Source organism: Lactuca saligna, chromosome 4 (genome assembly GCF_052625555.1).
Source record: "Lactuca saligna cultivar CGN05327 chromosome 4, ASM5262555v1, whole genome shotgun sequence".
NCBI classification, from domain to species: domain Eukaryota; kingdom Viridiplantae; phylum Streptophyta; class Magnoliopsida; order Asterales; family Asteraceae; genus Lactuca; species Lactuca saligna.
This window is the reverse complement of record NC_136420.1, coordinates 54,359,770-54,375,809: the sequence shown is the minus strand read 5'-3', so window position 1 is coordinate 54,375,809 and position 16,040 is coordinate 54,359,770. Positions and strand designations below refer to the sequence as shown.

At 34.2% G+C, this 16,040-nt stretch overlaps 1 protein-coding gene across 3 annotated transcripts; it reads left to right on the top strand.

The window, feature by feature from the left end:
* Nucleotides 1-580: 580 nt before the first annotated feature.
* LOC145041894 (uncharacterized) lies at nucleotides 581-5,148 on the top strand. 3 transcript variants are annotated; one of them, XM_078990113.1, is made up of 6 exons: nucleotides 581-775; nucleotides 1,448-1,532; nucleotides 1,607-1,650; nucleotides 2,177-2,654; nucleotides 2,761-2,796; nucleotides 3,920-5,148. In XM_078990113.1, exons 4-6 carry the CDS (start codon nucleotides 2,591-2,593, stop codon nucleotides 4,993-4,995), a joined length of 1,176 nt encoding a protein of 391 aa, XP_078846239.1. In that variant the 5' UTR covers nucleotides 581-775; nucleotides 1,448-1,532; nucleotides 1,607-1,650; nucleotides 2,177-2,590; the 3' UTR covers nucleotides 4,996-5,148. The 3 variants fall into 3 exon arrangements, with proteins under 3 accessions (XP_078846239.1, XP_078846238.1, XP_078846240.1); XM_078990112.1 differs by having other exon boundaries at nucleotides 581-1,255; XM_078990114.1 differs by lacking the exon at nucleotides 2,761-2,796 and having other exon boundaries at nucleotides 581-1,650; nucleotides 2,177-2,289.
* Nucleotides 5,149-16,040: the final 10,892 nt, after the last annotated feature.

Here is a 16,040-nt window from a genome sequence, read left to right as displayed (position 1 = left end):
GAAGTGGGTTTTGCCAACGGTGGGTGGTAGCTCTGCTGCCCGGTTATTTTGGCATCCAGTGGTTCACGACGAGAAGGAAAGGAAAGTTGCAATGTTGATGGTAGTGGAGGTGGGTTAATAACTTAATATGGTGGTGGCAGTTGATGAGTTCACATCCGACTCTTCCTCTCGTCATTGCACAAATTCGAAGGGGTGTTTTGAGAGAGAGAGAGAGAGAGAGAGAGAGAGAGAGAGAGAGAGAGAGAGAGAGAGAGAGAGAAATGGATCCTCTATTATTTTTTTAATTGTTAAAATAAATAAATAAGTATTAAATTTAAAAAAATGAAAAATAAATACCCCAAGGGTATTATAGTCATTTCAATTTCCAGAGGGATTATTTTCACATACAAAACACTCCAAAAAGACCATGAATCCAAACAAACTCGAAGTTTGGACTAAAACTCCAAAATTTACATACCGTAGGGAACATTTTTGCAATTTTGTCAAAATAATATAAAAAAATAATCCCCATCGGTTTATACAGAAACATGGATTAATGGATTAAGAAACCTTGGTTAACATCACAGTTTAAGATTTTATACAGAAACATAGTCAAGAGGATATAGCCCTCCCACCCTCTAGCCTCCAGCGACACTCCAATATCTGCAGAGATCCTATGGTTCTTCGGTTTGCTTATCAGATAACCGAACCCATGGTTCCTCGGCTCTCGTCTACATCTCCCCTTTCTCCCAGCCTCACCCCCCGGTTGCCGTTAATCGTCGCTGCAGTTCGTTGCGTCAGCAGTTCATCACTTTATCTCCATCCATATTTGCTATTTCCACCATTTGAAAATCTATAAATTTAATCATTTTCAACGTCTTCAATTTTATGTGTCAATCAGATCATGATTTTGTGCCCTCACTTAAACTTGATTTTTCAATATTATAATTTCTGATTTCGTAGGTTTTATGCTTCCATTAGTTTTGGGTTTTAATAGTTTAGGCTGGATACGTGCTTCTATACAACTCGATATATATTAGGCAATTAGCTTATGGTCCTGATTTGCCAAGTGGGAATAGCATAGCCTCTTAGTTTATGCTCCTGATTTTCTGCATTGGATTATCCAGGGTTTGTTTGAAATTTGGTAAGGTTTTGATGACAAAGAAGCATTGCTATAGGCAAAGGAGTATTTAGGAAGGAAACAGAGTAGGTGCAAGTGCAACCATTTGTGTTCATCAAAAACATTTTGACCATGTGGCTCATCTACAATTTTCAAGTACTATATATAAACAACTGCTAATGTCATTTTGGACATTTTAAATATTCATAGGCGCAGTTAGATTGTATAACCTTTATCAATGACCGTGTCAGTGTGAATACTTGTCCCTTGTTTATAACTATTGTCTCTCTTGCATTTATGAAGGCCTTAAATTTATTTATTTATTTTTATTTTTTTTTGCAAATGTAGGAATGGTAAAAGACTGGAGTATGAGTAGAAACCAAAATCGTGATACATCTAGAAAAATTCCTGACAACAGTGGTGTGGCGCCTTGGTCAGATCTTAACCATGATGTGCTTTTTTTAGTTATGATGCAACTGGATTTCTTAATTTTATTTCATTCAGCAGAGTTTGCAAGTCGTGGACGTAATTGCACTATATAACAGGAAAAGGTTTATGACTCACCTTTTTTTTAGCATATGTTGGAACGTTTTTAAGATTTTGAGAACTAACATTTGTGGCTTTGCATTTTGCACTTTTCATGGTTAAGCAGTTTCAATGTCATTCATGCTTTTGATCGGATTGTTTTTAACATCTTTAGCATTTAGTATAATCCATTTTCTTTTAGTTTGTGTCAGAATAGCAATAGATATCTTTATGTTTGTCATTACTTTAGTTGATCTCTAACATCATTCTTACTATATTGGACGAGAGATTGGACATTTAGATTTACTGTGCCCAAACGTGAACTTTCAGTTTCTGTTACTAATAAAGCTACCTATCAGATCTCTGTGATTCCTTTGATTTTTCTGTTACTAATATTATTAAGATTGGGATTTCGTTGTACTTTCTACTTCTGCAAGTTATCATTACTTGCCAATCTAGGCTGCCCTTTTTAGTTCACTTCCGGTAAAAATCTATATAAAAATAATTTGTATGTTTCATTTTTGCCATTTCTGATTTGTTTGGTTTTTATAGGATTGAGTTGGGTGTGTTTGTGCATGTTGCTGTAAACGTTTCCAACGGTTTACTTTACCACAATGGATTGCTTATGCTATTTGTTTGCTGCAATGAATCCCATCATTTACAAGGTATGTCTCTTTATCATTGTGTAGCTAACTAATTATTTTGATCCTGAGTTTCCAGTTGCAATCAAGCCATCTAATATATTTCATGTCATGTACATGGGTTCCATAACCATTCTGCCATTATTTTTTGAGTTGAATAGATGGTTAATCAAGATGTATGGAGTAAGTCATTTATACTATATAAGAAAATATTATGTGAAGGGGTGTTGTAAATTCGTTTATTGTATGTCTATTTATTATGGATGATGAAGTTTCTTAGTATACAAATGCATACCAGAAATTATATGCTCTAATACAGCATTGAATGACTGGCGCAAGCACAATGATCACATGTGAAGTCACGTGCATTCACCGCATCTTGTTAAGGGGTATGATTGTAATTTCTTATCCAAATAGAACCCTGAAGTTACCCCTCAATTCCCATCTCATCTCTAGTGTTTGTGCTTGTCTCAACTACAAAATTACAATCCCTAGAACTCCACCTCCAACGCCGTGTCTTTACCATTGCAGGTATATTTTCCTCTTTGGTTTCTATATTTTCATAGTTAAAATCTTTTCCGTAATTTGATTTGAAGTTTAGGCTACAAAATCTAGCTTAATTGTCAAAAGATCTGATATAATTTCTTAAGGATTTCCGTCTTGAAATCCGACCATTTCCTTTAATCTGATTTTTTTTCCTTAACTTAATTGTTAAAAGATCTGATATAATTTCTTAAGGATTTCCGTCAAGAAATCCGATCATTTTCCTTTAATCATTAATTTTATTGTTTTTCCTTAATTTGGTTTTGACCTGATTTGAGTTTTTGCCCTTGATTGATTCAACGTGTTCTAAGCAGTTCAATTTGGTTAATTAGCAGTGGAGTTTGTACTTTACAGTTGATAAATTGCAATAATGTTTGCAAAATGAGCTTTTCGATCTCTATATGATGATTTAACGTTTCCAATCTAATACTTGGATTCTCACATGAAAACCGAGTTTCCATATAGGGTAACTTGATGCTAACAACCATTTAGGTATCAAGTCCTAGTTGAAGGAAATTCATTTAATTTTGTTGCTTTTATGTGTTCTGGAAAATCATGTTACACTTCATACTCTTCTCAATGTAGTAGAGGGTCATGTAAACCTATGATACTTTTTCTTTTATGCGTTCCAGATACAATGAAAACTGCAAAAATGGGAACATTGCAGAGATGGAGAAAATGTTGTATATTTTGTATCTGTATTTTGTGTTTTCCTGAAGATTATATAGGGAAGAACATAGATGGATTGATGAAACTTCTAACTATTTGCATTCTTAATTATTTCAATTTATTTGTTTAGGGTAAATGTCTGTTATAAATCAGTGCACTTAATAGTACTGACCCATTTGCAATAACAACTTTTACCAAGTGGAAGATTTACAATTTTGCAAGCACTATTTTTGTTAAATGCATCCATTTCTTCTAGAATTGCTAGTTTCCAGTCAGTGTTGATTTGGGGAAAAGTGTTGGTGAGGTCCAAATAAAGTTTAGGGACCTTATAAAGCTAAAAGTGACACTTCAATGTAGTTTTATGTCAATAACCCTTCTTTTAAATGTCTGTATATACGTGTACGCTTACAACTCTTGTATCTTATATGAAATTTGCATATAGGAATGGCCAGGACAAGAAGTATGACTAGAAATCAGAATCGTGATGGTGCATCATCATCTAGCAGGAAGAGAGTCAACGGTGGTGTGGCACCTTGGTCAGATCTTGATCAGAATTTGCTTTTTTTGGTTATGATGAAACTGGGAGTGATTGAGTTTCTAGCTTTCAGTGGTGTGTGCAAGACATGGAGGTCACTCGCACTCGATAATAAGAAGATTTTTATGGCATCCAAACCACCGATGTTGATGTCCATCTCTGATCCTTCTTATAAGAAGAAAGAGTGCTACTGCTGTCTGGAGGACTTTGAAGGTAGAAAGTTCAAAACCATCCTTCCCCATGCTGCTGGCAGGATCTGTGTTGGATTAACTTGTGGTTACCTCATCTTGTTCGGGGGGAAAACCAAAGACTTCTGGCTTGTAAATCCTATCACAAAGCACGAGCTTCATTTCCCTTGTTTCCCCTATAATGCATGTAGTGATGTAGCAAGGATCAGAGGTATCCTTGTCTTTTCACCTTCAGTATCTGGCTGGGTGTTTGTGGTGCTTTGTAGATTCTCCCGTCAAATTTGGTTTTCTATAGCGGGTACACGAGCATGGAATCATATCACCTCCACTTTCCTCGGGATTGATTTACGTGCTTTCAAAGGGAAGATATATACCGTAAACATTCGTTGTAGTTTATGTGAAATGAGACTCAATCCCGAGCCCAAATTGATGTTACTCCAAACGAAGAATATTCAACAGCCAAGCTTCTTATTTCGGGAGTTTGTAAGTTCAGGTGAAAACCTTTATGTGATGGACCGTGGGTTAAAAGATTCATACACGCTTCATGAACTAGATTTTGAGGAAATGAAGTGGGTGTCGTCGGAAAAAACATTAGAAGAATGTGCGTTCTTTGTTAATGGCTTCAAGTATCCTGCTGCTATTAAATCAGACTTGTGGGTTGATCATCGTTCGCTATTTGAGAGATATGCTTACTTCCATTCCATTATTGATACAAGTCGAAAAGGCAGGTTCCTTCCTTTATACATCTGGTACTTCCCCAATGATTGTTTGAATGTTAATCTCTTAGATGAATGACGACTTGGATCGGATGCACTCTTATCTTGGTTTTTATCTTTGCATATCTTCAACATTTTCAAGATGTTTCATACATGGATTTGGATTTTCAGTTTATTGTTCAAATATTTTGGTTGTCACTCAACGTTTGCTTTTAGCATTAAATGTCCTTTATTTACAATTTGGTGTCCTTTGCTTTCAAATATATGCCTACTGTATTATGTGTTAGCACATTCGCACATGCTGTTGTTAGACGTCCATACAGCATTAAAAAATCCTTTGGGTTTGTGAGTAGCAACTCGGAGCGAGATGCACAGGTGAAATGAATCATGCTTGTAGATGCTAACTATTAGGACAGGTGATATCAGGTTTAATGCCAACTTCAAATAAATAAATAACATGTTAAGTAACTTTTTACTTGTAACTAAATGACCAAAAATTAAATAGTATAATTATGATGATACATATACAATATTCGAAATCTTTTCTTTTCAAATATATATAAATTTAAAAATATAGAAATATGATGATCTCTACATCTCTTTTACTTCTCAATTAAACATGATCACTATAAGAAACGCGAGTATTAGCAGCGGCATGTATCGCCGTTAATGTCAAGTAGGTCACCGCTAATGGATTTTGCGGCGATGCGTCGTCGTTAATAGGTCGCCACTGTTGCCTCGCTGCAAATGATCCATACATTGCCGCTATTGCTCTACGTTGCTGCAAATATATTGTCGCCGCTAAAGACCCGTCACCACTAATACATGTCCGTCGCCACTAAAAGCGTCGCTGCTAATTGTATTTCCATTTTCTTAGTATTTAATATTTAAAAAAACAGTATAACAAGTATAAATTAAAACTGCTACAAAACATTATTTCGCAGAAAAAATACTTCGAAACATTAACCACTTGATAATATATACGGCATCCGATACTAACCTAAACATAACATTCCATAAATTCTAAAAAACTAGTTACTCGTCCTCATCACTCCTCTCGTTTCCTTCGTTTTCATTTCATGGTGGCAACGATCGAAACCACTCTTCCAGTGTCGTATTACAGGTCGAGTCTTTTAGCCTTGTTTGAAGCATGTCCAACTACAAAGAAAACAAAATATATTGCCAAAATATCATAATAGCATTCTATTTTACAAATTAAGGCCATGATGATTATAGGATCCTACTTCTATTTTTTCATTTTCCATTATAGCATTGTACTTTCAAATACACTTACATACATCCTACAAAATATTGCATATAGATTATATCATTGTACTTTTTTTTTTTCGTTTTTCTGATGGCATTATAATATACTAAACTAATAATTACCAAACTACAAAATACCAACATGTCAAACTATAACCAAACTACATACTACACAATATTGCATTTACATTATAGCATTGCAGTATACGAAACTAACAATTACCAAACTACAAAATACTAACATATCAAACTATAACCAAACTACATCTTACACAATATTGCAAATACATTATAGCATTGTACTTTTTTTTTCCATTACAACATTGTACTACATACTAAACAAACAGTTACCAATATATCATTATAGTATTGTCCTTTCCAAATACGCTTAAACAATCATCATACACTATATTGCATATACATTATAACATTGTACTTTTTTCATTTTTGAATTATAGCATTGTAATATACTCAGCTAACAATTACTAAACTACAAAATACCAACATCTCAAATTATAACCAAACTACATCCTACACGATATTGCATATTTTCATTTTTTCATTATAGCATTGTACTATACTAAACTATAAATTACTAACATATCATTATAACATTCTACATTGTTTTTTCATTTTTATCATTATAGCATTGTAGTATCCAAATTGCATACAAATACATAATTTTCTACACATACAAATATGCACATACGAAAATAATACACACCCAAAAACACATATGCATGCATCATACACATATAAATACACATCAAACATACACATAATCAACATATTAAATATATAAATAAATAGTAAAAAGAAAACATGTGGTGTGTTGGGGGTGATGGAAAATTCTAACGATATAGTGGTGGTTGTGATAAAATGTTGGTCGGGATCGAAAATATAAAGTTCTAGCTTGATGGGGATCTTAAAATCCTGACAATATACTCGAAATTCCTTCAATCCACAGGTAAATTCAGTAGGGGAGAAGAGAAATTGAAACGCAAAAGGGAAAACAAAACTCACAGATGTTGCCGAATGTAACATCCCGGAATTTCGGTTCAACCATTTAACCCTTCTTCTTTTCCAAGTTGTCATGTTAGGTCCCTTGTGAGAATGTTAAGCTTGTGAGTACGCTGCGCGTACTCGCGTGCTTAATTTGTACGCGGATTCATCCAGGTACGCTGGGCGTACCTAAGGTTACGTCGGGCGTAACCGGCCTAGATGCAAAACCCTAATATGACTTGAGGGCTATAAAAGGAATGAGATGGTCTTGTCTCTCAGCCACCATCTCACAGAAAGAAACCCTAAGAGAGTCTTCCCTTCGTTCTTAGCTTATGTGTGAGTGTTCTAAGCTTCAAAGTGCCATTTCAAGGTGGTGAAAGAGAAGAGGAGGCCATTGTTGGAGCTAGAAGTTGGTGGAAAAGAGTAGATCTGAGGTTTACAGAGGTTGGAGCTTCTTCCTGAGGTATAAAGTTCAGAACTTGCCTTGTTATTTGTGTTGTGTCCTTCTTGGACCAAATTCTAGGGTTTAAGGTCCCAAGATGGATACTTTATGAGCAAATAGTCTCCATTGGCCTGGATTTATCATATTCTAGGACTATATGAGATGCATGTTCATAAAAATGCAATCTTGGACGTAAATGTTGGACCATGCATGAGATCTAGACTTTTGGTGGAGAAAGGAAAGGTGTTAGAAGGTGTGGGAACCAATCTAGCCATGCAAAGGCTTAAATGTTTCGACTTTATGGATTAAGAGGTATTAGAATGGCCAAATCTGGAATATGAGATTATGTCTTAACTGTTTAAGACACTAAAATGAAGAAAGTAAGAAACTGGGATTTACGCTGGCCGTAATCCCAGTAAGCGCCGCGTAGGTGGTCGCGTTCCCCGTTTCTGGAGTGCAAGGGTACGCTCCGCATACTGCTTGCTGTTGACTTTTGTTGACTTTTAGGGTTTTGGTTAACATGTGGACTTTTGAGTCATGGAGGGGTAAAATGGTCTTTTACCCTTCTGTGGAATTGTATAAAGGAATGTAGTATAGCCTTGAGAGCCGTTAATGATTTGGAATGGTTACTTGATGTGATTATGCGAGGCTAGGTCGTTGTTTCGAGATTCAGAGATATCGAGCACGTGAGACACTAGACATCATATGAGGTGAGTCTTCTCACTATACTGTACCTGGAAAGGTACCTATGTGTGACTGAAAGGTCTGGTATGCTATAAGATATATGCATTGTATGCTATTAGTTGCTTGTTTTGTATGCGTTATGTATGCTATGCTTGATATGGGTTGGAAGGCATTATGATATGGGCCGGAAGGCATTATGATGTAGACCGGAAGGTCAGGGAGTTATGGACCGGAAGGTCGACACGGGTAGGACCGAAAAGTTTACCGGGTTGGGACGGAAGTCCCCTGAGACACATGGACCGGAAGGTCATGTGGAGTATGGTCTGGAAAGGCGTATGTGTGTAAGTGGTATATTGGGGAACTCACTAAGCATTTATGTTTACAGTTGTTGTGTTATATGTTTCAGGTACTAGCGAGGACCGTGGGAAGGCGTCGGCTTGACTCGTACACACACAGGCGGATTTTGATATATTTGATCTTGGGATTTGACATGTTTTTTTATTATGACTATGTTACATTGGATTTTATGGTTTGTCTTGAATGAAATTATGTTTTAAAGAAATGAAAAATTGTTTTGAAAATTTACGTTGTTACAACGAAAATGGAGCTAGAACGCCATTGATGTGATGTCGCCGATAATATGGTTGGTCGCCGGTGATGAGGTTTGGGTCAGTGGTGTCGTGGACGCCAATGGCGGCTTTGGACGGAGAAACGCTTTTGTTCGCCGGTATTTTTCGATAGAGGAAGAGTGAGTGTATGCGACAGAACCGAAAAGAACAAGGAAGGGGGTATTATTTGCACATTGTTTAGCGGCAACGACACCCAATTGCGGCTATAAAAGAAGTAATAGCGGCAACATCTTTGGTGGGTATTTTTTCATGTATTAGTAGCAACATTGTCATCGGTAAACGTACCGCCGCTAAAGGTTGAAAACGATGTGGATATCCTGTCGTTGGATGATGACTAATTTGATGCTTATATTTTCACCTCAACTCCTAGCACAGATCATCAATGACAGGTAGTCATTAGTGGTGATGCTTTTAGCGGCGACAAATAACGTGAAACTTATTTGTGGCCGCTAAAGGTGTGCATCGCCGCTAATGACTATTATTCTTGTAGTGGATTTACAAATCATATAAAAAATATACATTTTTTTATTAATAAATAAAAAATTAATTTATTGAAATTTAAAAAGTAGATATAATTTGCTTAAGCCTCTTTGTAGTTTGACCACCCAGTTAGCCTTGCAATCTAACTTTTATCCTAAATTAAAAATTCTTAAATCATCGATCACCCATGTCCCAAAACAACCTAAACAAAATAATTCACTTTTTACACTCCTTTTCCTTTTTTTATTATTAAACTTTAATACTACATTTCTACTTATTAATTTGTCAATATATTGATTAATTAGATATATCAATCTTATATACACGTTAAAACAATATGATCATTGACAAGTGACGCGATTTGCAATGTATGAAAAAAAAAAATATTAAACATGACAACCAAAGAATAGAAAAAGGGATAATTTCAAAACTAGAAATTAAACTATTGAATTTGTGTTCATCTAGCCAATAAACTTTATTTAAGTTGTAAAATATCTCCCAACTTGCTATTTTTAGTTTAAAGTGGCATTATAACATGTGATAGATGATTCAGTTATCACTTTGAATAAAAGATAACAAGTTGGGTTACCTTTTATAACTTATACAAAATTCAGTGATAAATAAAAAAATTTAAATGTTCAGTACATAATTTCAACCTTAACTTCTTTTTAACTTAATTCTATTATCATTATATTTGTTGGTATATAATCTCCAAATTAGCTCATGATCCTTGTCTTTGAAAAAACTACAAAAATAGTCAAGATATACAAAGATATGTTTTGTGTAGTGGTATTTAAGTTTAAAAAAAAGGTAGAATTTTATATATGCCTTTCTTAAACATCAAAATATCATATTTACCCAACTTAATTTCTAAATATCATATTTACCCTTCATAAAATTTCTAAATATCATATTTACCATTCATAAAATTTCAAAACATCATATATGTCATTTTTAAAAATCAAATATCATATATGCCCTTCTTAAATATCAAAATATCGTATATGCTCTTTTTAAAAATCAAAATATCAATAGAAATATCTAAAATATCATCCATCTATGATATGATGATAATCAACAACAATAAAAACTAAACATCAAAATATACATTCCAAAGAAATTGTTGAAGATGAATCTTTTTGTCTGTCAAAAGGCCGACATTCCAACAATTTAAAAGTTTACATTCCATTATTATAAACGTAAGGATAATATGGTTAAATTTCTTAATTATTATAATAATTCTAAGGTATAAAAAATGATTTTAAAAATTAAAAACATTATTAAAATGATTTGGCCAAATATGATATTTTGAAGGTTTATGAAGGGTAAATATTATATTGAGAAATTCAACAGGGCAAATATGATATTTTGAAGTTTAAGAAGGGCATATATGAAATTCTTCCTTAAGAAAATTATAGAAATAATCCTTTCAAAATTATCTTATGGTCCATTTGTTTGAAAGTTACATAATAAGTCCGAGCCAAATTTTCTAATGGTTCTTGCATAAAAACTTATATTTTATATAATAATCATAATGTTTGAGAAGATTATAAAATAATCATGTTTAGAAAATTACAGAAATAATCACAAAAATGATGGGTTCTTATGTAAGGCCTTCATGAGTACTCTCCATGGATATTTTCATTGTCCATTTGTCACCAAGTCACGAACGTGAACACCACCATAGTGTCTCGTTGTAATTGAGGATTGTTGTGGGGAGGACAATTGACCACGGCCAATAATCTTCTTCTTTTCTCTTTTAGTCTTGTTTTTTTTCTAGGGGTAATGGAGAGTACTCTAGAGGTTTGTGGTGGCTGAATTGCAAGTTTTGAACGACCTTTCATGCATGAAGAGTATTTCCGATTACCTGACAGCGACGAAGTCAAGGAAAGAGATCTCTTATGAAATTCCACGATATAAAAATTACAGAAATAATGTCAACATGGGACAAAATCATAGAAATTATCCCGGCGTAGTAATGATTAAAAAACAAAAAAGGTTCTTCCACTGGTTATGGCAGAAACATGGGTCAAGAAAAACCTTGGTTAGCAACGCCACATTTTACCTCATAGGCTCATACCCTTCGTTACCGGTTCTTCATCACTTCTCCGGCGACCGCCCTTCATATTCGGCGCCCTCCCACCCCTCCAGCGACTCTCCACTCTCTGCCGAAAAGTCGCACCCTCGTTATTCGGTTTGCTCACATCTCCCCTCTCTCCCAACCTCACCCCCGGCGGTCGTTCAATGTCGTTGCACTTCATTGCCTCCGCAGTTCATTAATTTATGTTAAACTGGCATCATCAAGGTTAAATTTAAAATTTCTTCTCTTCTTTAATCGATTATTTCCTTCCTTCCTTGTTATTTATTTATTTATTTATTTCTCTTGTCTTTATCGTCTTATGTTTCTGCTTTAAAACCCTAGAAAACTAGAGAAAAGTCTCCTGCATTATTTCATCAATGAACTCCCCCAATTTATCCATATCTTCAAATAGCTTATGTTTTTCGTCTGAAATTTGATTTGTAGGTGGAATTATGATACAAGTTTTCATGAAAATATATCTACGTAAGCATACTTAAGTGTATATAATAAGGGAAAACGACTTAAAAGCCCAACAAAGTTTCCAAACCATTTAAAAAACCTCAATCATGTTTTGTCTATTCAAAAAAACCCAACGAACTTAACCTTTTGTCTAAAAAGTCCAACAAAGTTCCAAATCGTTCAAAAAATCTCAATTATGTTTTGTTTAAGTTCGTTGGGTTTTTTTAACAGTCAACACATTATTGGAGTTTTTTAAACGTTTTGGAAACTTCGTTGGTCTAACAAGTCATTTTCTCGATACGGTAATAAGCCACATCATATGTTTCTCTTATTTAACTTTCGGGAAAGTGTAACTTAGTTAGGCTTTTTAGACAAAAGGTTAAGTTCGTTGAGTTTTTTTGAACAGACAAAACATGATCGGGGTTTTTTGAACGACTTGGAAACTTCGTTGGGCTTGTAAGTCATTTTCCCTATATAATAAAGAAGGGCATTGGGCATAACTGGTCTTTTCGGGTATTCTAAGAAAGATAACACTATCAAACTTCCTCTATTTCTTCTGCCCATACATTTGGCTGCAAAATCTTCATTGTCTATTATTATTCAATATTAATTGTTTCTTGATGATATAACTTTTGATTGAACGTTTATTTAGTCCAGCCTTAATCAATTGGAGGCATAATAAATTTCTGATGATGCTTCCCTTGAAGGAGAATTTTGTAGTAATAGATTATTGCACATAAAACATTTTATGTTTTCTGGGGACCCATGTGAGGAAACCAAATTTTGAATGGATTGCAATTCTATAGAAGCAGATTATTGTTGTAGTTATAGATTCATGTTTATATATACGTAGGGGATTTATCTTCTAGATATGAATTTTCATTGTTGAGTTGTCCGAATTTTTAGTAGAAGGTGTTTTGTGAATCGATATTTAGTGAAAATTGTTTGTTGAATGTAAGGGTAAAGTGGTCATTTAGGCTTATTCAGCGTCATTACACAGGCCCAACTCAAAACCCTGGGCCTAAACACCGGCCCAAGCCCTAATATCCTATGGGTAAATTATTCATATAGAGCATCTCGATTTTGTTGGTCTTTGTTTGTAACTTGCTAGTATTGTGAGAGTATCTTTGATGTTAACTCTTAATCAACTTCTGCTCATCCATAATTGTTATTTCCACCATTTGAAAATTTATTAATTGTAATCATTTTCAATATAGATCAGTTTTATATGTCAATCAAACCTTGATTTTGTGCCTTCACTTAAACTTAATTTTGGATATATATTGCTTGTTTTTACATTCATTTTGGGGTTTAATAGTTTAGACTAGATACGTGCTTCTATACAACTCCATATATGATACTAATGAATCAGTTATTATATGTTAGCTTATTGTCCTGATTTTCTCCATTGTATAATCCATGGTTTGTTTGCATTTTGGTATGGCTTTTATTACAAGAAGGATTAGTATAGGCAAAAACATTTTTGGGAAGGAAACAGAGTAAGTGTAACTCTTTATGTTCATCAAGAACATATTAACAATATGGCTTATCTACAATTTTCAAGGACTATGAAGAATTGCTAATCTCATTTTGGTCTTTTTAAATATTCATGGGCATAATTAGATTGCATAATTTTTATTAATGGCTACTTTTGTATTTGTGTGAATACTTGCCCTTGTTTATAACTATTGTCTCTTTTGGAATGTGCATTTACGAAGGTCATCAATTTATTTATTTATTTTTTTGGAAAATTTAGGCATAGTAAAAGACTAGAGTGTGACTAGAAACCAGAATCTTGAAACATCTAGAACACTCCTGTGGTACGGCAGTACAACACCTTGGTCAGATCTTAACCATGAAGTGCATCTTTTAGTTATCATGCAACCGTAATTGATTTTATGTCATTCAGTGGAGTTTGCAAGTTCTGGAGTTCATTGTTGTATATAACAAGAAAAGATTTATGGGTTCCAAATTAACCATGTATGTTGATACACGAATCTTTGCACATTTTATAAGAAAGACTAGCGTTGTGTTACCTACAAGATTTTGAAGGAAGAGTGTTTAAAACCTGTGACTTCTGGCTTGTGAATCCCATCAGAAGGCATGAACTTCATTTCCCTAATGGCCTGATGTTTGTTTTTCTGTTGATTCTCCTAAAATAGGAGTTAGGGCTATCCTTATTTTATTTAACCTTCAATATTTGAGTGGGTGTTTTCCATCTTAAATAGTTCCACAAATAAAATATGGTTCTCTACAAAAGGTAATGGATCATGAGATCATGTCTGCTCTTGTTTTTGTATTCTTGATTTACTTTTTCTCATGGGGAATACATATGATGTAATCATCGATTTTGATTTATATGTTGGAACATTTTTAAGATTTTGAGAATTAGCATTTTTCAATTTTTCATGTTTAAGTAGTTTCAGTGATATTCATGCTTTTGATAATATGAGATTGTTTTTAACACTTTTAGCATTTAGTATAAACCATTTTCTTTTAGTTTGTGTTAGAATAGAAATAGAATATCTGTATGTTTGTCATTACTCGTTACTTTATTTGATCTCTAGCATCATTTTTACTATATTGGACGAGATATTGAACAATTAGATTTACTGTGCCTAAAAGTTGGAAATGAACTTTCAAATTTATTTTTTAAAAAATTCATCACGTTGGATTGGTTGATATTGTTTTTGACGGTTTTAGGTATGATTGGTTCGTATGAAATGGAATCGTAATGGAATGGAATGAGCAGAGTAATAGAATGGGTTATTGCATTCCATTATGATGTTTGGTTGGCTTGAAGAATATAAAGAGCCATTCAACCATCTTATTTGTTATGTACACTAAGGTGTATTTCTTATCATTAATTTGATCTGTGTTAGATGGTTTGAACGACAATCTTGTGGCCAAAATTCAAACATAACAAATTGAGCCAACAATGGACTGACTCATCACCCTTGTGAACTATCATAAAAAAAAAGCTACCTGTAGATCTTTGTAATTCCTTTGATTTTTCTGTTACTAATATTATTAAGATTGGGATTTTGTTATACATTCTATTTCTACAAGTTATCATAATTGCCAATCTGAGCTGCCCTTTTTAGTTTACTTCCCATAAAAATTTATATGAAACTATTTAGATGTTTCATTTTTCCAATTTCTGGTTTGTTTGGTTTTTATAGGATTGAGTTTTTGTGTTTGTGTATGTTGTTGTAAGAGTTTCCATTGGTTTACTTGTAGGAAGGAAGCATTTTATGACATTTTATAGACCACGATGGAGTGCTTATGGTATTTATTTCCTGCAATGAATCCCATCATTTCCAAGGTACATTTCTTTATCATGAATGGTTGACTAATTATTTTGATTCTAATTTTCCAGTTGCAATCAAGCCATCTGATATATTTAATATAGAGGTATTAAAACTGATACGGACCCATCCCATACTAGGCTTGTATCATGCCATAAGCCCAAGTGTATAACTCACTCCAAAAAGCCATCTTGTAGGAGGAAAGGACACCTAGACTTATAAGCCACCAACTTATAGTACTTTCACCCGATGCGGGATCATAACAATACCCCACGCTTTGAAGAGCCGATGTCCTCATTGGTCATGGTTGGCACCCCCTTTCGGTCCATGCCACCACTCTGATTGATTGTTGGTCACAGATATGTTGGTCATGGTTGGCACCCCTATTTTTGGGTTCAAGCCACCACTCTGTAGGCCACCACTCCAAGTGTTGGCACCACGAAAGATGGGGACAAATCTGATACCATTTGATACGGACCCATTCATTACTAGGTCTTTATCATGTCATAAACCCAAGTGTAGAACTCACTCCCAAAAGCCAGCTTGTAGGAGGAGGGGACACCTAGACTTATAAGCCAACAACTTATAGTACTTTCAACCGAAGTGGGATCATAACAACAACCTATTGCATTACAATTTTTCCATTATTTTTTTAAGATGAATAGATGGTTAATCAAGGCGTATGGAGTAAGTCATTTATACTATATTATGTGAAGGGGTTTTGTAAATACATTTTTTGTATATCCATTTATTATGGATGATGAAGTTTCATAG